The 27977-nt window shown below is 45.3% G+C and overlaps 1 protein-coding gene across 3 annotated transcripts in view; it reads right to left on the bottom strand.

Annotated features, from left to right (window-relative positions):
- Window positions 1–105: 105 nt before the first annotated feature.
- The window catches only part of Schip1 (schwannomin interacting protein 1), a 101867-nt gene continuing 73995 nt past the window's right edge, over window positions 106–27977 (bottom strand). For all 3 annotated transcript variants that reach the window (XM_042685675.1, XM_042685677.1, XM_042685676.1), the window contains 5 exons: window positions 9460–9577; window positions 8432–8629; window positions 7430–7553; window positions 4878–4971; window positions 106–783 (listed from right to left, as the gene is read on the bottom strand). In XM_042685675.1, coding sequence (XP_042541609.1) covers window positions 732–783; window positions 4878–4971; window positions 7430–7553; window positions 8432–8629; window positions 9460–9577 — 586 coding nt within the window. In that variant the 3' untranslated portion in view covers window positions 106–731. The remainder of the gene's footprint in view (window positions 784–4877; window positions 4972–7429; window positions 7554–8431; window positions 8630–9459; window positions 9578–27977) is intronic.

Below are 27977 nucleotides of genomic sequence, written 5' to 3'. Positions count from 1 at the left end.
AGTAAAAGCTCCTAGGGGGGTAGGGGGGGGGGTTTGGTTGTATAGGGGTGAAGGGCCAGGAAACACAGCCAGTCAGTCTGTGAGTGAGCAAGAAGACATGGGATATGAAACAAAGTTTTAATCTTTATTTTACATATTTATACATAAAACTTTTAAGGAAGCCTCTGAATTCAAACATTGTTAATAGCACGTCGAGAAATGAACTTCAGATAGTCAACATTCACAAAATGTTGAAAACTGATTAAGATGGCGTCGTCAGGAGAGCTACAACGTCACGAGGCAGACGTCGGGAGAGCTACAACGTCACGAGGAGGCAGGCATGATGTCTCACGTAGCACCATCGGTTACAGATCCTTAAAACTACAGTGGAGGATGGAAGCTGTCAGCGGGAAAAGTACTGCTCCAACTTAAAATCTCCAAACCCATAAAAATAAAGCTAAGACTACCCTCTCGGATTTACCACGATTCGCGATGGTGTTTAAGTACTGTACAGTTACTTGGTTTGTTTTTGTAACAATATTTTATTAAAATGCCCGATATTAAGTGGCACAAGTAAAAAAATTAAAATAAATTAAGAAGCAAAGGCCGATCACTGAACAGGAAGCTTCAGACATGACCATGACAAACACTGATATTTGTTTGTTTCTGCATCACCTTTAGCAATGGCAATTTTTTTTTAACCACAGAAGCAAAATAAATTCTAGCTCCTCCTCCTGGTGGCTGGCTTCTCTTCACTTTGCGGGCATTTTCTCTGCCATGTGCTTCTGTTGACTCTCGGCGTGCCTGTAACATACACAGACCAGTCACTGAGTGCTCAGGAAGTGGCTGAGGGGACTGAAAGAGGTAGAGTGCTAGTCTTGAACAAAAAAAGCTCAGAGACAGTGCCCAGGCCCTGAGTTCAAGCCCCACGACTGACCCCTCCTTTCCCCAGTAAAAAAAAAAAAAAGGATAGAAGTTGAGTGTAGGGCACATTTTTTTTTTTTTTTTTTTGTCAGTTGTGGGGCTTGAACTCTGGGCCTGGACAGGGCCACTTCCAGTTTTCTAGTGGATTATTGGAGATAAGACTTTCCTGCCCCGGCTGGCTTTGAACTGTGATCCTCAGATCTCAGCCTCCTGAGTAGCTAGGATGACAGGCGTGAGCCACTGGCGCCTGGCTCCAGGGCACATTTTCTATCAACAAATACTTTATATTCTAGACACTTGCCCTTGTGGAGGGGGCTTGATGGGAAGCGAAGACAGCAAGGTCTTTGTTCCCTTGAGTAACACATTCCAATGAAGAGACAAGAAAGGAACCATGGATAACAAATGGCAGAGGACAAACCGACGTGAGGGCTGGGGCAGACCTCACTGGTGCAGCCTTTACCTAGGACGTGGGGTTCTTGGGTTATATCCCAGAACTGTAAAACAAAACCGTTTAAAAAAAATACCAACCAGGATTTGTGACGGAAGGAACTTGTCTAAGAGACAATCTTTGTCTTAGCGATGGCTCCTGACAGCTCAGTAATCTAACATGTCCTCACAGAAGCTAATGGCCCATAAGGCCTGGCCTTGGTGGGTGACTTCCATATTGCATGTGTTTTTCCTGCTCTGTTAAGGGCATATCCTCACAATCAAGGGCAGGGCTGGGGGGGGGGGTGACCTCAAAGCTGGCCAGTCCGGCAGCTGGACAGCGTGGACCAAGACAATGCTGACATCTGTTGAATGCACTCTTCCTAGAGAATGATAGCAGGCGAAGGCCGCAGAAACACAAGGGTCTTGAAGGACAATTTTAGGAAATGGCAAATTTGGCAAGAGAGAAATATCCAAGGCTGTGGTTTCTTGCTGTACTGAAGGGTTGAGGGCTTGTCTGTGTGTGCACCCTGGGTCTGGGGAGTCAGAGACATCAAGTTCCACTCATTGGATTTATGCAGTGACTCGATTCGGTTGTGCAAGGAAGACAAATACCACAAATACTTTCAGAAAGAGGGAAGTCACTGCAGCAGCCTTGCCACAGAGAGCAGCCGATAAATAAATGGCTGCATTCAGCTCTCAATAAAGACTGGTCGGGGGGAGTAGTGGGGAGTGTACAAGACTTAGCTCTCCATTCCGTAACAAGTCATCGTGTGTACAGGGTAGACAGCAGAGACCATTTTCATAAGGCAACTATGTGTCCACAGATTCAAATTTGCCTCAAGAAACATTCTGATTCCACTGTGGCTAATTAAGTTGCTTTACTATGCATGTACATGTACACAGGGACACATATATGAGCAACCATGTATCAAGGCATCTGCTGAGAAGGAGAGAAGAAAACACTTTGGAAAATTAAGTATTCTTCGGAGATAGACATACAAAGTTGAATTTCATTAACACTTTTAAACAAAGGAGGGAAAGGATTTCACTCCACAGGTTTCTCAACATCATATATGAAAAGCCTTTGTAAGATTTGCCTCAGACCATTGTTTTTATCAACAATCATACTGAGGACCTACCAGGTGCCTGGCAGGCTCGTCTGATAACCTGGACTGCAAACCTATGATGTTGGGAATAACAGCAATGAACAAAGATGGTGTCATCGGTGCTCTCAGGGAGAGTTCATGTCAAGTGAAGAGAGACTGCAGACAGACCCAACATGGCGATGGGGCTCCACATGGGATGGGTGGGCTGTCGGGAGGATCATGAAGAAGAGGGTCCTCACTGAGCCCTGGCAGTCAAAACCTGGCTGCGTAACAGCTGTCACTATGGATGCTCCATGGCACCCACTGTGGGAAACTCAATGTGGAGTGGCTTGGGACCATTCCCCAGGGGTCAGCCCTTCAGGATAAAGCCTCCTAGGCCAGGAGTGTTGCTCTGATTTCGGTGGATGGGGAGGAAGTCCCAGAGCACGATGTTCCACTCCAGGAGTAGAAGGATGTGCAGGGATGATGGCTTGAAAGTAAGCTGTTTGGTGGTCTGGGAGGCTTTTTGCAGAGGAGCTTGTAAACTGCTGTTTTGGAAATTTGGGTTTGCATTAAAATCACCTGGAAGGTAAAGTCCTGAGGCCTCAGAATAATGAAATCTGCAACTCCCGAGGGTGGGGCTCAGGCATCACCATTTCAGAAAGCTTCCTGGATGGTTCCAATGAGCAGCCACCTGAAGACCCACTGATCTGAGTCTACAGTGGCAGGAGAAGGTAAGCAAAATTTCCCAGCAGCCCTTGCAGGCTCCATCAGCCTCCTGAGATCTCTGCTACTGAGAGGAATGTCCCTGTGTCCTCTGGTCCTCCTTAGACCTGTCACCTCTCTGCAGTAGGAGATGTCTGAGGGGGTGGGGGGGACATCATATCCCAGCACCTACAGGACTGCTTCCACTTAAAGGCCCCCTCCAACATGTGACTCCTCTTCTTCCAACCTCATGATCTTGTCTACCCTGTTTCTCATGACCACACTATCTGACAGGTGTGAAAACACATAGTGCAAACTGAAGATCAGCGGAATACTGTGAAATCGGAGAAGCCCCTCCTCGCACCCTTTAGTAAGCAATGTCCTTCGGTTCGGAGGTGCAGAAGAGTTTGTGGGAGAGTTTGGAATGTATGTGTGTGTGTGTGTGTGTGAAAATCAAAGTCACATTTTTACTAATGATTTTCTGTCATCTCAATACTTCCATGCAAATACTTAGAGAAAGCCTTGTTTCCCAGTTGCTGTAGTGCCTGAAGACACCTGTAGGTGGCACTAATATTATTTTATGTTCTATTCCAGATGCAGGTTATTCTATATATGTTCAACATAGGAGAAGGCCTATTAGTTTTTTTTTGTTATTATTATTTGATAAGGGATAAGCCAAAATATTTAAAATACACAAAAAAGCATAATCTATAGGCCTTTAAAAAAGAGCCACACAGTATTTAATTTGCTACAAAAGCCATGGCATCATTATAACTTTACTGAGGTGAGCGTCACTACATACTTAAGCTTCTGTGGGGTGGCTCTGGATTATGTTGCCGATTTTTTTTTGTTGTTGTTGCTGTTGGTCATGGGGCTTGAACCTCAGGGCCTGGGCATGGTCCCTGAGCTTTTTTGCTCAAAGCTAGAGCTCTATTACTTTGAGCCACAGCGCCACTTCTGGTTTTTTGGTGGTTAATCTCCAGCTTGGGCTGGCTCTGAACCATGATCCTCAGATCTCATCCTCCTGAGTAGTGATTATAGGTGTGAGCCACAGGCGCCTGGCTTGTGGTTGAATTCTTATGTGACCATGACCAGCTTTCTTGGGGGTGCCTTCTACTCTCTGAATAACCCTACTGGGATTAATAATTGTCTCTTGGTTTAGAGATGTCATATGGATGGTCTCAGAAAAGGAAATCTGAAATCACAGGAACAGTAGCAGTTGCATATACAGTGTGTGATGTCCATGCATGTCAAGCTTTTCCACAAGGAAAGCTAAGAAGTGGAGATGCCTAACCAGCATTAGTATGGTTTATTTGTTCTCTGAAGAGAGGTGACTGGAGCAAGACGCACTCAGAAGCTCAGGTCCTAGAGTTTCCCTGTGGAAGGAGCTATCTGGTGGCAACAGAGCTGCTGTGAGACCCCAGGTTCCCGACCTTCCAGGCATGGTCGAGACCACCAAGAGCTGGGGCCTCTAGCACCCAACATCACTCTGGGAACACTCCAGTATAGGATGGCTTAGGACCAGCTCCCTGGAGGACAGCCCAAGTGGACGCAGACCTAAGTGACGATGTAAGAAGGTGTGAGAAGGGCTGAGATACTGAGAATTCCTCACTAGGAAAGCATGGCCGCTGATAACAAGTGCATTGGGTCAGGACTCCAGCAGGGTAAAGTCAGGCCTATCAGTGACAGGCCAACGTCCCTAGCCTCTCGCTTCAATTTCGGCCCACCCCAGGCTTCCTTCCTTCTTTGACTCACCTGGTCAGGTCCTCAATGTCGACCAGCATGGCATCTTGCTCAGTGTGCAGCTCGTCTCGGATGAGGAGAAGCTGGACCAACTCTTCATTGAAGCCTGGGGTGAAGAAAGGAGCATTGAAAAAATAAATGAAGCCGCATCCAATCCTATGAGCATCATCGACACATCAATATGGAAAATGAACTAAGCACCACAGTAAAGACACATGAACAAATGGAGACTTCTCACACTGGCCTTTCGTAAGCCCAGGTGAAGTGATCTGTGGGAAAAACAAGGCCCGTTTGTGTGTTGGAAGAAAAGGAGTAAAAATGAAAGTACAGACTGAGCATTCTTTATCTGAAAATGCATGGATTTGGAAGTCTTTCAAGTGTTTTCATAGACTGTTAACTTAAAATAGGCATCCATCATCCTAAAAATCTGGAACCAAAAATCTGGAGTTCAGAGCAGGTTAGAGTTTTGGATTTCAGACAGTCCGCCCATGTTTTCAATTTCATCCATGTTACAGCAGGAAAAGCAGAAAAGTAGCAGGCTAGGTAAAGCAGGATTTTGTTTGAAGAGTGGGGAGTTATGCGCAGTTAGGGGCGCCCCTCAGGTGCCCACTGAGGCCCCCAGCCCCATGCCCAGGAGGGAAGGTGGGCGAGTCATGGAGAATCGGAGAGGTCACTGTTCTGAGAAGAAGTAGTGTCTGAATACATTGGAAAGTCAGCTCTCTGGAAGAGTCGGATGTGTTAAGATTTTCAAATTTCTGGATAATCTTCTTTAGATACAGGAGATTAAACACAGGTAGTTGCAAACAATACACTGGGTTAATGTGACTCCTGTGTCTGACACATTTGAACAGGCAGGAGACTGTTTCTTGCTCCCCCTACGACCCTCAAAGAAGCTAAGAATCATAGCTGGGAGGGCTCGATAAGGGGGAGAGCTCTGGGTAGGGAAAGAAAAGAAAGTGGGGGAGGAGTAGAGAACGTTCTAGCAGTTACCTTGGAAGTGTTTCAAATGATGCATCTGTCTGTGTTTAGTTCTGATTGGTTTCCAATTTACCAAAAAGAGAACTATCACATAAATCTAACATTCCACCTGCTTTTAAAAAGACGTAATTTTGTTATATTAAGTCTAACTCTTCCTTAAGAATCTCTCTCTGGAAGTTGCAAGGCTTGAACTCAGGGCCTCACAAGTGTTTAGGTTTCTTGCTCACAGCTGACACTCTATCAAGTGAGCCAGGTTTCCAGTATAAAATTTTGCTGCAGATGGAATCTCTTGAACTTTTCTTCCAGGACTGGCTTCAATCTTGATCTTTAGAAATAGGTCTCCTGGGGCTGGGAAGGTGGCTCAGTGGTAGAGTGCTTGCCTTGCATGCATGAGGCCCTGGGTTTGATTCTTTAGCACCACATAAGCAGAAAAAGCCAGAAGTGGCTCTGTGGCTAAATGGTTAAATGCTAGTCTTGAGCTGAAGAGCTGAGGGACAGTACCCAGGCCTAGAGTTCAGGCCCAACGACCAGCCGGGGGGAGGGGGGTGGAAGAAAAGAAATCAGTCTCCTGAGTAGCTAGGATTACAAATCTAAACAAACCCATGGGTGGTCTGTAGACCTAGACTTTAAATAGTGGTAAAGTATCAGAGAGCCTTTCCTAATTCTTGACTGAATAACAATCATAGCAATTAAATCCCAATGAAAATAGTTGAGATTGTTTTTAAAAAGACCTGTAAAGCGATAATGATTTCTTAGTGAAAGGCCTCTCTTCCTTTGGACTCCATCGGCATCAACTCACTGTAAGACCAGACACTCTAGTGAGTGTTACTCACACTCACTCTGGACACTTCTGTTAGAGGTCCTTCTTTATTCTGGGGGAAAAGCCCATACTCTGACACCCTGTAATTTTCACATATTAGTAATGCGCAATTTCACCACATAGAAGTCCACAAAATAAGTCTAGTTTGACTGACGATGATAACTAACACAAATGTGTACACAACACAAGTAAAATAGAAGGCATAAATTACACAAGTGACTGGTACCTACTGACCTATATTCTAGAAGCAGATGTTGTGAGTTAAATACCTATACTGTGTTAGGAGTAAGAGAATTAAGACAAATGAGAAGGATCCCTAACCAGGGTGAATCTAGCAAAGTTCTTAAAACTTCTGACATTTGTACAGTCAAGAAAACAAACCAAGATCACAGAGATAATCTTAGCTATTCAGGAGGGTGAGACACAGACTCTTTATCTGCAAACAACCAGCTAAAAAACCTGGAACTGAAGGTGTGGCTCAAGTGGTAGAGAACCCAGCTTGATTGAAAAACACAAGCAAGAGCTCAAGGCCCTGAGCTCAAGCCCTAGTACTGGCAAAACCAGACAGGCAGACAAATGAAACAAGACAAGCTGGTGATTCTTTTCCTGTCCTTGCAAACAGACAGGCATAATGTGGTCAAAGTGTCTTAGGAAGGAACAGAATGAAGGAAGAGTACAGCCCTGCCACCCCTACCCCCCCCCCAGCTTGTCCTTCCAGCCCCCCCCCCCCCCCGCTTCCCCCCGCCCTGCCCAGCTCCTCACTCACTTTCTATCTGGGAGTGGAGGTCATTGACGATCACTTGTAGCTGCCCAATCGTCATGCCTCTCAGGTCTGTGGGCTTTAAACTTCTTTTCATCAAGCATTCACTTATATGAGGCATGTGCGGCAGCTGAGGGCACAGGGGAGAAGCGGAGGTGTGCATGGAATCACAAACACCCGGAACACAAGAGGGGGATTTCCCTCATTCACCCATTCCAATTCAGGTTCTCTCTCTAAAATCTCTTCCAGCCTTAGGCCTTCAACCTTCTCAACAGGGATCTTCCCAGCATGGAGCCCATCTATACATCATGTTGGCCAATAATACCCTTCTCACAAATGCTATACTACCTGCATCCAAGGCTTTTTGATGTTTGGTTGTTGTTTTTTTAAACACAAATGTATTACCCAGGAGCATAGGTAACACCAATAGTGACATGGATAGAAGTGATCGCATCTGATACAACCTAATGTATACCAGGCTATGGCACTGTGCAATGTGCTTTAAACACTGTGTCATCAACTCCTCACAATCACCCTCTGGCATTTGGTAGATGAAAAAAGTGAGACTTAAGTCATTCTCCCAGAATCACACAACATGATCGAAGGCCCAGTGAGACTTAACTCCAAAGTCTAGGACTCTCACTCTGCTCGGCTGTCCCATGAAAGGCTAGAGGGAGAATTTCAGGGACAGCCGGTTTGCCTCAATTGATAGGTTCATAAACCCAGATTGGCTTAGGTGGTTTTATTCCTAAAACAGCCAAAATTGTCTCCCAGAAACAGAATGGACCCGAATTCAGAGCAGAGAGTGCTTTTGTGGTATCTATTGCTAACTTATCTTTCAGGGCTACAGCAAGAAGGAAAAGGAAACAAAATTATTTCTCAACAACAGTGTTTTTGACAAACTGCCTTGGAGAAACCCAAGTTTGCACAACTGCGGGAGAGGATTGGGACAGCCTGTGCCATCTGCAGGCAGAGACACTGGCCGGTGCCGCAGCCTTGGGTGCTTACGAGATCAGCGACAGGAGACTTTTTCCTGTTCTGTTTTTCTACTTCGACTTGCATTTTGGCCATGGGTTTGGCCATGGCCAGCGCCATCTTGGCTTCGGCTTGCAACTTCTTTTGCCTTGTGAGGAAGTCCATGTCATCCAGAGATTCCGATTCCTCTTCAGTGGTGTCTCTATCGGAATAGGAAGAGCTCTGTTTGCTCTGTGAAGGAAGAGAGAAAAAGCCTGAGTTTTCCCATCCATTTGGTGATGGACTATGGCATCCCGTGGCCGCTCTCCATCACACAAGTAATGGATAAAAGGTTTTAGCTTACATAGAAAGAACACTGTAATTAAAAATGGAGACGATATTAACTAACACTGGACCCAGAGCAAGGTGCTGTGTTGGAACTGAGAGCAGCTAGGATGTCAGGTGTCTAATGACATTCTGATGCTGCTCTGCCTCAGTCACCAACACAGTTTCTGACTGGTGATCCTTGGTAAGAAAAGAGACCTTAGAGAGAGGAAAAAAAACAGCCAGGCGACAAGCACCCCTCATTATTCAGATACCTTCTGTAAGACGTGAAAAAGAGGCTGGAGGCATGGCTCAATGACAGAGTGACAGCCATAAGCAAGAAAGCAAAACTCTTTATTTATTGTACTTTACATTTATAATTTTCCCACCTTAGACTCGTAAGTGTTGGGATTACAGGTGTGTGCCATCACGCCTGGTTTTCCTTCACACACACACACACACACACACACACACACACACACACACACACACACACACACACACAATCTGATTTCTCTTTTAGTTTAATGTGAAAGTATATCCCTATTGCATCAGGACATTGATGATTTTTCAATCATGCTCAGTTTCTACAAGCATGGAGGTGTGTGTGTGTGTGTGTGTGTGTGTCCAGTACTAGGACTTGAACTCAGGTCTTACTTTCTCACTCAGTGCTGATGCTCTATCATTTGAGCCACACCTCCCCTTTCCAAGCATGCAAGAAAGCACACAGACCCTTGACTGCGAGCTGGAGGACTTACCATGGGGGACAAGGGGGTGTCCAGGCTGGTCTCAGTTTTGCTGTCATCGGCGTCACTGTCCTTGTCACTGCCACTGTCATTCACAAAGCAGATCTGCAAGTTCATCCCGCTCTGGAGGCTGCATGGAAACATAGGACGCTCATTGGCTATTTGCTAGCAGTCATAGCCAATGACGATCTGTTAACAGAAAGCTGTTCCCGTGTTCTTCACACCCATCAGCTGGTGAATGACCATTTCTAAATTATAACTTTTGTTAGAGGATGCTTTGCTATCCTATTAGTTTTTATTTTCCTCACATCGATTTCATATTTAGTAAAAAAAACAAAGGCCAGACATTGCAGCACACAGCTCAATACAAAACACATAGTTGGTGTGCAATAAAAATGCTAGGAAACATTTGTCAGTGACAGTAACCCGTGTCTTTGGCTAAGGAATGTTTCCTGGGTTCATCCAGGGCCCCCATTCTTGGAGGGACAATGCTGAGAGGGTTGCTAGATCCGGAATGTCAAGGTCACGGCTTTCTGAAGAAAGGCTTCTTTTTTCCCCCGGTAGAACAGCCTCACCTGAAAGAGGCCTTTGTGCAAGGTAGTTACCCAAAAAAGCCAGTGGATGAGACTCACTTTTTTTCTCCCTGAGAAACACATCACAGGCTCACCTTGAATAAAGGCAAGGAAAGTCAACAGCAGTCAGAAAGGTTCTGTGAGGCAGGAAGGCAGCAAGGGTCTGCAGCCCGCAGCTTCCCACACAGAGCTACAAAATGGCGGCCTTCCTTCCCAGTTGTTGGGGGCTCGTGAGAAAGTCACTGTGTGGTGAACCCAGGACGGAGGCTCTGGGGATGTGGTCACCTAGAGGAGACCAGGCAGCCTCCATCCTGCACCGCCAGGCTGCAGGTCTGGCCCAGGCCTGGACTTCTCTTGAAGGGGAACACATTTCAGCACTATTTGATGATAAAGAAGCCCTTTCCTAGCTGATGATGGAAAAGTGGAAGGGTGGGTGAACACAACTGTACTATTCAAGGTACCCACGTGAAAATGAAGCCAGGGTGGGATGGGGGATGGGTGGGGTTGAGAGAGATGGGGGGTGGGACCATGGAAGGGTGTGGTGACGCTGATCAAGATGCCATGCGCTCATAAACCCATGTGGTGAACTGAAGCCTCTCTGGACAACGACTTGAAGGTCATTAAAACTTTTTTTTTGGAAAAAAGTACTTTTATAGCATCAGTAGTAGTCCCGGTCTCAGTGTAAGCTCTGTGGAGAGAAAGAAGGCAGAAGGAGGGCCCTAAGCAAAAAAGCCACCAAAGGAAGTTGATCTCAGATAGACTGAGGACAGAGGCCATGGAATTTACTGTGGTGACATTGCTACCACAGGGAGAAAGGCAAAGAGAAACTTATCTGCTGGGGCTCCGGTGCCTCACACGCCTGGAATCCTACCTACTCAGGAGGCTGAGATCTGAGGATCACAGTTGGAAGCCAGCCCAGGCAAAAAGAGCTCATGAGTCTCCAATGAACCACCAAAAAGCTGGAGGTGGAGCTGTGGCTCAGGTGGTAGAGTGCTAGCCTTGAGCTGAGGAGCTCAGGGACAGAGCTTCTTGACCTTGGGCTCAAGCCCTGGGACTGGCACAAAAACAAAGACAACCCCTCCGTACCCCGCTCCGCCCCCCCCAAAAACATATTTAACCTCTGTGTTTGGTTTTTAAAAATTTCACTTTGCTGACATTTCCAGAGGTTTAAAATGCTTCTTTCATGGAAATCAATACAGAACCCTAAGAAAAATCTAAAACAAGCTCCACAATTATTATGGATACCTGCTGCCACCTATAGTTAAGTTCTGTAATTACAGCGTCACCTAATCCTTTAGAAAATGTAGCTTCCTCTGGAAGTCCGCCACTAATCCCTCCATACTCTCACAACAACCGCAAGGAGGGCCCTGCACAGGCCAGTGGGGTGACTGGCAGCAGATTCCCAGTGATCAGCTTGAGTAGCTGATGTTAGTGGACTTCTGTCACAAATCCTCTCTTCATTCTCCAAGTACAAGTTCTACAGAGCTCAGTTTCCCCATCTGTACAATGGGATGAATAGCAAACACCTTTGTTTAGTAGAGATTATTATAGGGGCTCCTTCAGAGGCTGGCAGAGGGCAGGTGCTCTGTATATGTTAGCAATCTTCTTTTCTCTACTACCTGGAAGTCTGGGCAAGGGAAGAGGGACCCTAAAAGTCACTTCCCCTAACCATCTATGGCCTTGTCACAGCAATCCCAGACATAAGGTCAGCCTGGCAGGGCCCTCCATTGGTCCTTAGCACACATGCTTGTTCTGTGTTGGGATTGGCTTTCTTTTGAACATCCTTTTCTGGAATTTGTTTTTTCCTGTAGCACTCTAATTAATATTTAGGTTTACTTTTGACTTATAAGGTCTAAGAAATTCTAATACCTGAAATCAGTCCACAAAAGCAAGACAAACTTAATAATACAACTCAAGCACTCTGGTTTGAACGATGATAAAAAACAAAACTTTGTAAGTTAAAAAGATACACAAATGAAGGGTAACTTAGCCTAACTCTGAAATTATGGAGTCTTTGTTCTTTATTTGGAAAAAGTCTTGTAAAGATGCATCTGGTCCCTGGGCATACAGTTGATAAAAATAGGGGAAAAAAACCCTATTCTGCCTCAACCTCCTCTTCAGGAAAGAGTGATGCAGACTCCAGTCCCGCAACTTGTACCACTGAGTTTCTAACTCAGGAAAGGCAAAGGGAAAGGCTTAGTAGTTGGGATGAAATGGAAGATAAATAAATAACTAAGCCTCAGGTAGAGATCCAGAAAATCTCCTTAGAGCCACATTATCACCTCTGGAGGGGTCTTGTAATTCCTCCCTGCAGTAATCGCTGAGGTTATGGTGGGAAAAGGGACAGGTCTGACATCCCAGCTAGGGGTTCAGAGGCGATTTCAGCAAAGACGTCTTAAACAGGCTTGGGTTTTAAGAAGGATTTGTTTGCCCTCAGCCGTTAAGCAGGTTTTCCAGGGGAGACAGCTCTGGGCAGAGCTCAGCTCCACGGTTCTCAGGCAGCAGTCTGACCGGGGTCCACTGGGACAGAAAATGCCTGTCCCAGGCTCTTCTCACTCGGCCCTGCTCCCTCCTGAAGATTGAGATCATACTGCAGTAGAATTTTACCACTCACATGTAACCAGTCTTGTGAAATTCAGGCTAGGGGGTGGGGGTAGGGGTGTTAATTTGCCCAGATCTCACAAGCACCATCTGAGTAAAGGCAAAACAAGAATCCTATCTTACTAATTCCAGATATCACTTTGAGGTATCTAATGTGGGGATTGTATTTTGCACAGCACCGCATACACAAGTCTGTGAGTCTGCCCAGCTGCTTGAATTCCTCCCCCCGCCCCCCAAAGGTCTAGGTTATGTTGGAAGCCTTCTTTCCCTTCTGCACTGTTTTATAAACTAAAACCAACAGTGCCGCCCCAAGCAATGCACAGGGATGTAGGTCTGCAAAGAGATGAACGTCTTCTTGTCATCTGGAGATAAACAGAGGTAGGAGACAGCGGCTGACGGGTCCACTGGCCTGGTGTGGAGCTGCGCGCACTGGTGGACCGGCTGTTTAGCAGACCTGTCTGCTTAGCAATTACTGTTACTAGAAAACAGCTGGGCTGACTTCCAGCCGCCATTAGCCAGAATGATTACCAAATCATGCAGGGGGCTAAGGATGGCTGGGGATGAAAAGCTTTTTACCTACTAAGCGGAGCGCTCAATAAACACAGCCAACAGTCTACGATTTGGTATAAAGACAGCACCTCTCCTGGTGTGGTGGTGCAGCTCTGTAATCCCAGCCCTCAGGAGGTGGAGGGAGGAGGATTGTGAATCTGAAGCCAGCCTGGCTGATACAGCCAGAGTCTGTCTCAAAAATCCAAGAGCTGGGGATGTAGTTCAGTGGTCAGAACACTTGCCTAGCATGTGCAAGGCCTTTTGGGGGCTGATCCAAGAAATCATCAACTATTTATTTAACACTCCTTTCAAGATACAGGGACAAAAATGGGGTTATTCCTGACCAAAAACAATGTCATGGTCCTCCAGTTTGCTGGTGGCAGAGGACAGCGGCCTTGTCAGTCCGGCCTCTGGCAAGAGTCTTTGTTGATGAGACAAAGGACCAGTGTGAGGCCGGCCCTGAACCCTCCACTGGGTCCTGCTTTCTGGCTTTAGAAAGGAGAACCTCCTAGCACCAGCTTGGACCACCAGCATCAATGAATCACTAATTCTCTGGTAAGATTTTACGCACATGTAGGCACACGTGCGCATGACCATTAGCTCAGCTGAACTGCTAAATTAAATTTCAATTGTACAGGATGTCTGCGAAGGTCTCTCCCTGTGTCATCTGGTCACCTGTGGACCGTGGATGGGATGAGCTTACCCAGGGAGGTTCGGAGACACCCCGGGCAGGCCACCCCGGTGGCCTTTCTAATGGATCCCAGGGCTCCACGCCCTGGTGTGCACCCTTGTGGCAGTTAAGTACACAGTAAAGGGTTACCAAGGCTGACCTCCTGATTGTTTAATCCAATGGCGTCTCCCCAGACTATTCTTCTTGTATTTTTTTTTTTAATCTGTGGAATAGGTTATTTTAAATAACCTATTTTGCTAACCTTTTTTTTTTTTGGGGGGGGGGTCCGGTCGTGGGGCCTAAACTCTGGGCCTGGGCACTGTCCCTCAGCTCTTCAGCTCAAGGCTAGTGTTCTATCACTTGAGCCACAGCGCCACTTCTGGCTTTTTTCATTTTGCTTATGGTGGTGCTGAGGAATCGAACCCAGGGCCTCAGGCATGCAAGGCAAGCGCTCTACAACTGAGCTACCTTCCCAGCCCCCCAGACTATTCTTAATTTTAGCTTTTGTTGTATTAGATCCTCGGTGTCCATCAGTGTACTTTGGAAATTACTTGTAACACCAGGGCAAGTATATAGCTTTCCTTAGAAAACAGAGCAAGAGAGAGCTTCCCATAGATGCCCAGAGATGTCATACGTGCGGCGTGAATGATCTGCCTGCAACCCGCATGGCTGGTTAGCCATTGGCCACGCTACCCCATTTATTGCCCTATTTTCTCAACTAGTTGGTGGCCAAGCTATTAAAATATATGACTTCCACTTATTTTAATGGGTCATTGGTGCATTATTCAAAGGCTTATACATAATAAATAGTTCCATATTTTTTATGCTACATCTTGTTCTGTTTTGTGAGACTTTCAAGGGCGACAGAGTGTGAATGAATTACCCCAGGTCAAGTGCAGACATGGTTTGTTTTTCTGGAATTCCTTCATGGAGAAAGAAAGGAGGAACACTGAGGTTTGGGTAAGGTTTAGCTGCAGAGTGCACAGAATGGTCTCTACAGAATGTATCCAGGGAGGCCAAATGATGAGTTAATGGTAGGAGACTTTACATCCCACCAATTCTGCCTCTTCCCTTTCTGTTCTCCCTGGTTGTTCCGTGCGATGTTTGGCCTGAGTTTCAGAAATGCCTGTGCCTCTTTAAAGTAAATGAATGGAAGGAAAGCCAGGTTTTGGTGTCCCAGTGTTGGTTTTATGATGAAGAATGATGCTCTATGGTCTTTTATTTTAGTGGGGTTGTGTGAATGTGCTTTTGCTGAGGGACATGTAGGGCAGTCAAGTAACTGATCAGACTTTGAGGAAGCATGCTCCTTGCAGCTCAGCTACAAGACCTACAGGCTCAACACATACCATTACCTAGGAGAACTGGAAGTGACTTTTTATAACTCTGTGAGGTAGAGGAAAGGCTGTTCAACTGTTTGTGCGTTTCCTCAGTGATCATGCGACACCGGCCCTGTGTGATCCTGGAGCAGCATGGAGGGCTGTGTTGTAGTAACTGCCGCCCCTTCTGCCCATGGCTCACAGTTTGCTACAGACCCCATGACCCTCTAATGGGCCTTATCCGGGCTCTTCACTCAGTTATGTCCTTCTTGACTCCTAAAGGCCATCAGGTTATGGTTTATGACCTTCCACCCCCAGTTTGTAGATGTATGGAGTAGTGAATCAGGAACAAGTCTCAAGTCCTCTAACAGGTACCAAGTACTTGAAACATAAATCTAGTCACAATAAATAAATTGACAATCAAAGTGATTTACAATACACCATGGGAGGGAAACTTGAAAAGCACTCAGAGGTGACTCCCTGTCTTATACTCGAGAACACCAACACTGGGTTGCAGAGATTCATAGAGAAAGGTGCTAAGGAAGACGAGCGGAGGAGCAGAGAGCTGCAGCACAGAGGTGGTGTGGGTGAAATGGGGTTCAGGGACACGAATGCAGGAGGGGCAGGAACGCCACTCCCTAGCAGGTATAAAGTCCAGAGACGTGACGGGGCGTTTGTGTGTTTGCTGAGATACTGAGGATACCCAAGAAGTCAGAGAAGGCATCGCTCAAGACAGTTGGGCTGACTGCCCCTCTCTCAGCCCCACACCTCTTCTAAGGCTGCTCTGGATCATTCCAACTGTGCATGCTCAGACGATGGCTCCCAGGCACCTCACACCTCATGGGCACAGAACTTCCCCATCCCACCGGCTCACACAGCTCACAGAAAGGGGGACTAGCACTTGCTGGCTTTCTTTGGAGAAGGATGGGCCGTGTCCTAACCGGGTCTCTGTAGAGCTATAAATACTGCATTCCTCAGACAGCTGCTGGTTCTCATTCTGCATCAGTGTCCATTTCCCTCACTAATGACCACTTTCATGTAATTGAATTTGGAATTACAGGATCTTAATGTTGGGAAAATGCATTTTCAACAGAAATATTCTCCAGCGTGAATGAAAGAGCAGAGCAGGCTTCCTCTGCTGGGGGAGGCGGGGGAGGGGAGGGAAGCAGCCATTTCTCTTTAGAGGCCAGCTGTGGTCCGTTTTCACCCTAATTAAGGCCAGATGATTTTCACGCGGTCTATACTCTGGAGAGTTACCATAGTTTTGGGAATCTACTGTGTGCCAGGCCCTTTATGTAGCCTACCTCTGCCCCTCAGATACACAGGAAGGAAGGAAGGGCAACTCTGTCCACAATCTCTGAACAGGCTCAGCAGGTAAACTGTCCTGGACCACAAAACTGGTTTAGGGCACTTTAAGAAGGTACTTAAGATTAAGAGGAAGGGGTGTGGCTCAAGGAACACCTGTTCCTTAAGTTCAAACCCCAGGACTGCTAGGAGAAAAACTACCAACAAAGAAGAACGGATGAATTCAGAATGGAAGGGGGAAAAAAAGACAGTTAAAAAAAAAAGAAAAACAAAATAAAACCAAGATGAAACAAAAAAGATGAAGTATATCTTATGGTAAAATACACGACATGCTATTTTGCAGCTAGTAAAAACACAAAGAAAGACCGGGGAAATGGACGGATGTTCCTGATAGGGCAGGGACAGTAGCTACTGTCTGATTTCAATTTTTTGAATACAAATGTGAAGGTAAATGAGTGGGAAAACGGTAGGGGCCTACCTAAACCCTGTGGAGGGAGAGATCCAGTTGACTTTAGATTGTTTGTCTCCCAGTTCTGTGGTCACGGGTGGGTGGGTGGGTGTGGGCATTTGGCAAACCTTAAGAAGGGAAAAGGAGGAGATAAGGGAGAGGTGTCGGGGAAGAGGCAAGTGGGTTAGGTACTGACAGCTGGAGAGGGCGGCTGCCAGTCTGACTCAGACCTCCTCCGTGCAGAGCGTGACTCACAGATGAGCCCGGCTGAGCTCTTGTGTGGCAGGCTGCTGCCGGCAGTGGGAGCCCCGTGGGCAGTGAGCGTTTCTTCTAAGCGAACAGTTCTGGGGATGGACTTGCATTTATCTGATGCCCTTTCCCGACTCCGTCCCCCGCCCCCCCCCCAATCCTATCCCTCCCAGGACCTGCAGTAAAGGGCAGACACTGACGTAATGCAGAGAGATTTAACTGTTTGTGGTTTCAAAGCCAGCCTGCCTGTTCATTCTTCTCAGCTTAAGAGTGTTATGTCGGGGATTGAACTCAGGGTTTCCCCAGGCCAAACATTCTTCCTACCACGGAGGTATTTACATCCCCAGCCCCTAAATGAAACGTTTAATTCAAACTATTTTAAAAGCACTGCTTTTTTTTTTTTTAAACTACTTTCACACTTTATGTTTAAAAATATCCTGAGAGCTGGGCCACTAGTAGCTCATGCCTGTACTCCTAGCTACTTGGGAGTCTGAAATTGAGGAGATTGTAGATCCAGGCCAACCTGATCAGAAAAGTCCATGTGACCTTCTTAACCCCTACCTGGGTATGGTGTCATCTCAGCTACATGGGATACAAGAATGGGTAGATCATGATTCCTGGCCTGACAGAGAGACTTTAAGTCCACTCAGGAAGTTGGATGCAGTGTGCCTGTGATCACAGTGATGTTGGCGAGGCTAGAGTAGGAGGCATGGCTAAACACAAGAGAAATGGAAAACAGTTCTGGGGGCATGGCTCAATGGTACAAGGCCGAGTTCAAACCCCAGGAACCAGAGAAGAAAACAAAAATTTATTTTGGGGCTGATACGTAGGCTTGCCTCCATAATAAGCTTTCTCTAAAGAAAAAATATCCTCTTTCATGATTTACTTTCTACCCACTGAATCCTAAGTAGTAATGAATGAGCTGGATCTCCTGAGTTGCATGGCCACTCAGTTTTTGTCATCTTTAAGATGGGGTGTACCGGGGTCTGTGGCTCACACCTGTAATCCTAGCTACTCAAGAGGCTGAGATCTGAGGAACATGGTTCAGAAGCCAGCCCGGGCAGACAAATTCTTGCGACTCTTATCTCCAATTAACCAACAAAAAACTAGGACTGGGCCTTGTGCCTCGAGGGGCAGAGCGCTAGCCATGTGCGGAAGACCGGGTTGGGAGTTTGAGGCTCTGAGTTCAAGCTCTAGTACCAGCATGCATACACGCACACACGGGTGGGGAGGTACCCCATGGCTGCCCTTCCCCAGGCTGCTGGTGGCCCGAGTGCACACGGGCCTGCGCCCTGTCACCTGCTGAGCTCTCCCCAAGGGGCTGCAGCTGGTTGCTGTCCGTGGGGTCACCACACCTGCAGGGGGGGACCTGAGTCATGGAGCCCGGGGGGCCGGTGCGTTTCACCTCGTCTTCCTTTGCCCAGGCAGTTTCCCGTGTTCTCCACCTGACCTCTCCACGGTCCTCCCCGGATGTTGGCACAATTATCACCCCACTGGACAAATGCGGAAACTGAGGCACGGGTGAATGGAACCGTCCTCAGTGATACTAAGTGGCAGCGGGAGCGTTTCAAGCAAGACCCGGGATCCTAAGACCCTCAGGCTCCTGGGACCCTGCCCCAGCCCAGACCCCACCGCCTCCCCGCGAACTCTTCCGTGAGACCTGGGCCATGCTGCTGCGGAGATGCGCGGAAGGAACGGAGCATGCGCACCAGGCCGCACTGCCTCCCTCCTGAGCTCTTCCGTGAGACCTGGGCCATGCTGCTGCGGAGATGCGCGGAAGGAACGGAGCATGCGCACCAGGCCGCACTGCCTCCCTCCTGAGCTCTTCCGTGAGACCTGGGCCATGCTGCTGCGGAGATGCGCGGAAGGAACGGAGCATGCGCACCAGGCCGCACCGCCTCCCAGACCTGGGCCATGCTGCTGCAGAGATACGCGGGAGGAATGGAGCATGCGCACCAGGCCGCATCGCCTCCCCGCGAGCTCTTCCGTGAGATCTGGGCCATGCTGCTACAGAGATGCGTGGAAGGAACGGAGCATGCGCACCAGGCCCGCACCGCCTCCCAGACCCGGGCCATGCTGCTGCAGAGATACGCAGGAGGAACAGAGCATGCGCACCAGGCCGCACCGCCTCCCCGCGAGCTCTTCCGTGAGACCTGGGCCATGCTGCTGCGGAGATGCAGTGATGCGCAGGAAGAACGGAGCATGCGCACCAGGCTGCACCGCCTCCTGAGCTCTTCCGTGAGACCCGGGCCATGCAGCTGCAGAGATGCACGGGAGGAACAGAGCATGCGCACCAGACCGCACCGCCTCCTGCGCTCTTCTGTGAGACCTGGGGCATGCTGGGGCGGAGATGCCGAGGGAGGAACAGGGCATGCGCACGTGTCATCTCTCCAGCCGCCTAGCCAAAGGTAAACCCAGGAGCAGTGATGATCTGTGATGGGAAAAACGGGCAGCTTGCAAGAATGGGGCGCTGGGAGCAGAAGACATGGTATTTTCAATGACAGTCTCTGATGTCTTTTAAGACCTTGGATCCATAATGAACCTAAAACAACACTACAAATTAAGGCCGTCGAATCGCTCCTCCCCTCCCCTCGCGGTTGTTAGCTGCCACCATGGAAGATTGCTATTCCCGCCGGAGAAATGTCCGATGGGTGCCGCAAGTGCATGTGATGGGCTGGGGTGAGAGCCATCGGAGGAGCAGGGCAAGGTCCACCAGCCCGGGCTGGCCTCGCATGCCCGGGCCCCGGGGCTGCCTCACCCAGCTCCCATGGGCGGCGCGGGCCAGGCGCCCAAGCTGCAGGGATGGATGAAGTCGTGATGGCTTGTCAAGGACGAGGCGCCAGCGAAGAACGATTCCTCGAAGCTCTTTTAATTAAACATTGAGCCGTTCACGAGGCCGTTTTTTAAATATGAAATGTAGCCCTGTGGCCTCCATCCTTTCTGCAATGGCTCAGGCAATTGAATTCTCATTGATGATAAAAAAAAATTCATAAGACAGGGTACAGCTGGTTATGCCTCCAGCAAGATGTCAAATTCAGCTTACACAAAATTAATTGCCCCTAATTAAAGCGGGGTCACTGGCGATACTGTAAAACAAAGCTATTTATTAGACAAAGAAAACTTCACAAATACCGATTTGCTTTTCTTTCAGGTCGGTGAAGGGGAAGAATTGCTCACATAGTTGAATTTGTTTTGCCATTTTAATCTTGGTCTTTCTCCAAAGATCCCTTTTAAAAACTCTCCTCACCTTTGAAATTGCATAATAAAGATAGGTTTCTCCGTATACTACCCAATGACTTCCAAAAGCATAAAAAAACCATGAATTACAATTTTGCAATGACATATACTTGGAAACACTGATACTGAAAGTTTTCTGAATGCATTTTTAGTTCACATACAGGAGATTAACATGGGTGTCTTAAAGATACATTGAATGTGACAAATAGGTTGCTTTCGTGGGCCTCTATTATTCCAGGAAAGATGCGACAAACATTGAATCTCATTGCACTGTAACAGGTCAACCGCTTTCCCTGCCATTGCATTTATTTCTTCCAGGAAATTATGCAAAAACGATTCCTGTTAAAGGCAGAAGGGTGATTCACATTCTTGGCAAAATGATGCTGGTTTGACCTGTGTACAGATGCTCAGTCTCAATCACAAAGCCACCATGAATCTGTTTAGATTCTGTGTTCTCCAACTGGTAAAACAACTTCCTGGTCTGTGGCGGGCCCCCACTCGGGACTTCCTGTCCCATCCCAAGAGGAAACTGGAGCCTACTCTTCGTCTTCTTTCTCTTCCCCATCAATCCAGTATATGGGCTTTGGTGGGGGGTAGGGGAGCTAGGGAGGCTAAGAGAAGCAAACAGCTCACTGATGGTTATTCAAGCCAGCTGCTCCAACCTTGTGTGGGGCCTTCTGCTTTTTCATAAAGCTTACAATGCTGGAGGGCAGGTGGGAACTCATCCTCCATCATGCCATTCAGTGCAAGCTTTATGAACAACACTGAGTTTGACTGCGTTTATACTTATGTATGTAAATAAAATTTATGTATGTAAATAAAATTTAGGAAGAGAGGGAGAAGCATGGGAAATTTTCTCCATAATGTGAGACTAGGTTGTAGTGTCTGAATTGAAAGAATTCCTAGATGTCGGATACTAAGAACCATTCTGTTTCATGTTCTTGTAGCAGCAAAAACAGCTCCTATTCCCTAAATAACGCTAAGCTATAAAACCAAGATGTGAAATAGAGGGCTAACTGATAATCTGGCCAATGAAAAAAATGTATGGAAAGGTATTATCCTAGTGATAAAGGAAACTCTGGGTGTGGTGATATATACCTCTATTTCTAGCACTTGGGAGACTGAGGAAAGAGGATTGTTTGTTCAAGACCAGCCTGGGCTACATAACAAGATTTGTTCAAGTAAGAAAGAGAAAGAGAAAGGGAGAGGCAGAAGGAGAGGGAGAGAGGGAAAGGGAGAGGGAGGGGAGGGGTAGAAGGGAAAAGAAGAAGGTAAAGGAGGGAGAAATGTTTTTCTTTTCAACAACATAGTTAAACCTAGTATTTCTTAGCCCTATTATTCTAAAACCAAGTAACTAAAAAAAAAAAAAAAAGTAACTAGCCGGGTGCTGGTGGCTCACGCCTGTAATCCTAGCTACTCAGGAGGCTGAGATCTGAGGATCTTGGTTCAAAGCCAGCCCGGGCAGGAGAGACTGTGAGACTCCTATCTCCAACAAACCACCAGAAAACCAGAAGTGGTGCTGTAGCTCAAGTGGTAGAGCGCTAGCCTTGAGCTGAAGAGCTGAGGGAAGCACCCAGGCCCAGAGTTCAAGCCCCACGACCGACCAAGAAAAAAAAAAGTAACTCATTTTTCTTTTTTCCTCTTAAGGATTTGAATTCTTTATAGTCTAACATTTTCAAAGAGAAAAGTAAGGAAGATTATTCAGCCTCAGTTTGGGAAGGTGGATTATAGATGGCTTAGCAAACATCAAAAAAAAATGACATTGCAGTATAAATTTAATTAGTTGAGTTATGAAGCAATATCAACTTTTTTGCTGTAGTATTAAACATAAAATATCTTTATGGGATTACGGTAATCCCAGCTTACACTTAACAGCTTGGCACTTGTTAAAAAGTGCTTTAGGAGAGCACTTTCTAGAAGAATCCAGCGGAACCATGCGGACAAATGGGCAGAATGTAAACCTTTGGGCACAGCCCAACCACCAGCCTCCTCGGACCCACACATGGTGTTGTAATTCCTCTTACACTGAATTTGACAGTCTATTTTACAGATAGACGCACATCCTTTAAAAAGTGTAAACAGCATCCTATAGTTTCAGATGGAAATTCCCTCAGTTCAGTAAGGCTCTGCTTTAAAACAACAACAACAAATTCATCCTTTAGTCTGTCATTTGGCCAATTGATTTTTAAGAGCCCTAGCTTCATTCTAAATTGAGTATTGAGCTCTTCAGAGTCATATAAAGCTTACTTGGCTCTAATTATTTATTTAACTCAACATATATACTCTGGAGAATTCTGGAGTGTCATCTTGGCGAGCCCTGAGATCCCCTGAAGTACTTCCCTAAATAAGAGTCAAGGTATTTCTGTCTTGGTGAAGAGTTTCAGGGATTGTAACTTGTTAGAAAATGAAAAATAATTGTATCGGGCAGAAGGTTTCTATCATCACTGATGTGGGGGATGGCAATTTACACAGTTAGCAGTCAAAGCAGATGAAGTAGCATTTCTTAGTCTCACTGTGAACCACCATCCAGATGGGGGTGGGTGGGGTGTACAAAGCCATCACGTTCTCATGAGGAGGCGCTCATCCCAGAAGGAGGAGATGGAAACACAGCAAAGAACAGGATATAAATAATCTTCCTTATGGCAGGTCAGCCACATAGCTTGTTCTGCATGAACCACTGCAAGTGACACACGTGTTCAGGTATCTGTGTCTCCAAAGAAGGGAGATGACTCTGAGATGTGCAACTTCTGCTCTGCTGGCACTGAGGGTGAGATTTAGGGGCTTTGGGGAGAGGGAGAGAGAGGCACCGAGGGGGAGGTGTGGGAAGGACAGTGAGGGAGGGGGACAGCAGAGGGGCATATGGGTAGGGGCCTTTTGGAATCTCACTCAGAGGAGGACTGCTTTGCTTTCCAGATGGGGTCTCTGCATGTCTATTTATTGAGTGACTATACATTTGGAGTATGAGGGGGTTTCATGGTGACATTTCCATATATGCACTCAAGTGTGCTTTGAAAAAATTCACCCCTTCCACCTCATTCTCATTTCTCCTTCCTCCTCTCTTTTTCAAATAGTATTTGGTAGGCTTCACTATGCTACATTCATAAGTATGAATGTATGTGTGTGTACGTATGGATACATACGTATATACACATAGTATACAGTGTAGTATACCATATATGTACAAATACGCGCGCGTGCATACACACACACACACACACACCATTATCATCATTACCATCTTAGGTCTATACTCTATAAGTGAGCCAGAACATATATTTGGCTTTTTAAGCTTGGCTGTATCTCACTTAACATGATGAGGTTCAATTCTATCCATTTTCTTGCAAATAACCTAATTTCATTTTTCTTTATAGCTAATTTTCCATGGTCTGTATGTATCTGTATATAGATATAGATATAGATAGATAGATAGTGACATAGATTGATAGGAGAACTAATTCAAGAAGAAATAAAAAGCGGACATATTCCCATAACCACTGAAGAAATGGAAGCATTTGTCAAGGAAAATACACGAAGTGAATGACATGGAAAGTACAGGTGAGTCCTATCAAGCTCTATAGTAATGGATCATTCCAATATTATGAGACTTACTTTGGATAATAGGAAAGATGGTATAATTCCAGACACATTATTAAGCAAGAGAACTTGAATGCTAAGATGAAAAGGTCACAAGAATATGACAGAGATCTGTCAATCATGAATTCAAGTGTAGCGCTTCTCAGCAAGACATTATAAAAAAATTGAAGAGTCTAAAAGAAAAAGGGAATCCCCTCACAACCATATGTGTACATATGAAGTATGCAAGGATGGTTCAATATCTTTAAAGTCCATAAATGTAACTCATTACTTCACTAACAAGGCAGAATAATAATAGTAGAATAAAATGATAAAAACCATCCTGACATGAAGGTATGTGATAAGATTTTTGAAAATTATGAATGGAAAGAAACATCATTAATCTCATAAGAAGAATAATGAAATAAAACATAAAACCAACATCATCCTAAGTAAGGGTATAGAAAAACATTCCATTTAATATAAAAGCTGAGCCCAAGAAGCCAGGGGTATCATGAGCATTGGGAAGTAATAAGTAAGCTGTTTATATTATGGATAATATTATGGCTTAAAAATCCTAAAGATTTTTTGGGAGTGAACAGAGAACCTGATTATAAATTATAGAATTGTGAAATGAGAGCAGAAAAAACGAACTGGCTGGAATCATAAAGTTAAGTGAATTTCTGTGCTAGTAGCAGTGAGAAAACTTTATCAAGGAGAATTTTTAAGATATAATAATATCAATCATGTAAAAATAAAAATGACAAAAGACATACAACATTTCTAAGTGGCAATGTAAACCTTATTAAAGATACTCAGCTAGAGCTGAATAAATGGGAAGACAGCCAACCCAGATGCCCCTCAGTAGATGAATGGATCAAGAAAATGTGGTATATATACACAATGGAATTCTATGCCTCCATCAGAAAGAATGACATTGCCCCATTTGTTAAAAAATGGAAAGACTTGGAAAAAATTATATTAAGTGAAGTAAGCCAGGCCCAAAGAAACATAGGTCCCATGGTTTCCCTTATTTGTAATAAATAGTATATGTCTGAGTCAAGCAGAAAAGGTCAGATAAGTTGATGTTAGGGAAAGGAACCCTAAGATATGTATTCAAATGTTTTTTTCTTTCATGCGATTGTTTCTAACACATTTATAAGATGATTTCTTTGTTGCTTTGTATGTCCCTCCCCCACAGTATAACCCCTGCTTTCACTGTATTTGATGTTGTTATAATTTGTGCAGGGGAAGGGAAAAAACAAATCGTTTAAATAGGGATACATGTGGAGCCATTGCAACAATGAGATGTACAAGTCATTATGTCAAAAAACAAACTTTACAACTTTGGTTCGGGGGAGGAGGGTTGGGTCGGGGGACGGGGGGGGGGGGGGGGGGGAGGATGGGATGGGAAGGGGAAACAAAGGAGGAGGCTACAATGCTTGATAAGAAATGCACTCATTATCCTGCCCATGTAATTGTAACCCCTCTGTACAGTATTTTCACAATAAAAAAAAATGGGAAGACAGACTATGATCAGGAGTACGAGGACTTACATTGGAAATGTAATTCTCCCTCAGTTGATCAAAAATCTATGAGATTCTAGAAGAAAGCATTTTGCTCAACTTTATATGGAGGAATAAAAAGACAAGGTAGCATTTTGTCTTTGCACTGGAAGTATTAATTTTCTTAGTGAAGCAAAGAGTAAGGAGAGAGATTTGCATGTTCATAATACATCATGACTTATTTAATAAAGTACCTGATTTATTTCTCTCTGTTAAGAGAAGAGGCTATAGTTAAGACAATAGTTTGGGAATAGAAATAATTATGAATGCAATAGAACGTATTGCCATCAATAGGCAGCATTTGCAATAGTAGTGTGTCAGACGGGATAAAAGATTGCTCAGTAAACTCAATAAAATGGCTGTCTACAAGGAAAAAAATTAGATTTCTAGACTATATCAGCAGCAATGAGAAAACTTTAAAGAGAATTTAAGATATAATAATAATACCAACTATTAAAACTTCAAATCCTGATTGATGACAGTCTTTTTTTCCATTAGTAGGAAACACAGTGAATATCTACATAGAAGATTTCTAACACCCAATTACAGACAGTGCTGAGTTAAGGAAAGTTCAATAGAATCACCTACATTAAGATCAAGACCTATGGCTTCTTATAAAGCCCATAGGAAGGAAGCAAATACCGAGCAATAGCCTGGTAAGATTGTAATATGTGCATATTAAAGATCAAAAACTGTGACAGAACACCAGAAAAACAGAACAGAACATAAGACTTAAACAGACATTTCACAGAAGATCACACATCAAAGAGAAGAGTAGCACAGTACAGCAAGGCCACATGTACAAAGTGTTTGTGAGCAACATCGTGTGCAAGCTCAAAGACGTCCAAACAACCCCATCCCCCCACAAGAAAAGTAAACAAACTGGCAATTATATTTAGTGAAATAGATCAGAGCAGTCAAAAACAAGCACTGGCCAAAGGAAAAAGGAGGCTACTCTACCTTTTATGACCAACAACAAACTTTCCCAAGGAACCATAGTGTGTTGTATGATTCAGTAAAAACAATATATTACTTTTAAACTAGGCTAGCACTGGTAGCTCACTCCTGTAACCCCAGCTACTCAGGAGGTTGAGATTGGAGACTCCTGGTTCTCACAGCCTGGGCAGAAAAGTCCACGAGATGCTTATCTTCAATTAACCCGCAAAAAGTCAGACGTTGAGTTGTGGCTCAAGTGGTAGGATGCTAGCTTTGAGCCAGAAAGCAAAGCAATTCAAGACCCTGAGTTCAAGCCCCAGTACCGGCACAAAATGACACCATTATTTTAGTCACATAAACACTGACTAGTAAGTTGAGTTTAAATATTGCGATACTACAAAGGGAGAATGGGAGAGAAGAATATTGTGAGAGCGCTGTAAATAAAAAATAAATCCTAATTTTCTATAGTGGATAGTCAATAGATGGTTATTTAAAATAAGAACGGATAAGCTTTTTATTTTATTTTTTTAGGGATATGTAGGTAAATATGAGAAGCACAGCCAAGGAGAGCGGAATGAACACACACACACACACACACACACACACACACACACACACACACACACACACACACACTCATTCTTGATTTTTAAACAATACTCTCTCATTTGTATTAGGTGGAGATGACTTGCTGAATGACAGATGGAGTTTCTAGATGGAGCTGAACGAATGCACCAGTACTGTCATCTGTCTCCAGCACCTGGTTTAACTTGGTGACATACGCAGTATTTACAAGGGCATATTTGCTTTTAGCTTAAAAGAAGTTGGAACCAAGCAGAAGGGCAGGGAGAGATGAGGGGATCAGTGTGTTTTCATCACTTGGAAAACCTATACTCAAACTTTTGCGCTTTATCTCTCTTCATTCATCAGCGTAGTCTGTGGCATTGGCAGCACAGACATTAGCTGGAAGTTTCTTAGAAATGCAGAACTTTGAGCTCCTGGAGACAGACTGAAAGAAATTTTGGCAAAATCCGCAGTGACTCGTGAGCACAGGGAAGGTGGAGAAGGTCTGGTCCACAGCCCCATTTTCTACAGAATATTATCTATTATCATCTTCTTGTATTTTAGTTAAAATAGGAAGCTATGCAAATGACCAATAACTTCCTAAAATAAACTGTGATGAATGAGTAATGATATTTTGAACTCAACAAGGGTGACACAAAGCTATCTGCAGAGCAGGCGGAGAGGAGTAACAAGCACTAAATAACCAACTCAGAAACTATTCTTCACAGTATTGGTTTGCACTGCGAACAGGTGAACCAGAGGATGAGCTTGATCTTGACTGCTTTGACACTAACTGCTCAATGGGAAATCTGGTGTTCTGTCACCTATACCAAACACCAGCTTGCTTAGGAGTGCACTGTGTTCCCCTCTCAGTCTGACAAATCAGTATTTTATCTAAAGAAAAATGAGACAGAAAATCCTGAGCTCAAGTAGCTCAGTTGTTCA

This window comes from Dipodomys spectabilis, unplaced genomic scaffold, assembly GCF_019054845.1.
Source record: "Dipodomys spectabilis isolate Male_0828 unplaced genomic scaffold, ASM1905484v1 ptg000095l, whole genome shotgun sequence".
NCBI lineage: Eukaryota > Metazoa > Chordata > Mammalia > Rodentia > Heteromyidae > Dipodomys > Dipodomys spectabilis.
The sequence above is the reverse complement of the archived record's forward strand: the minus strand, read 5'-3'. Positions and strand labels throughout refer to the sequence as shown.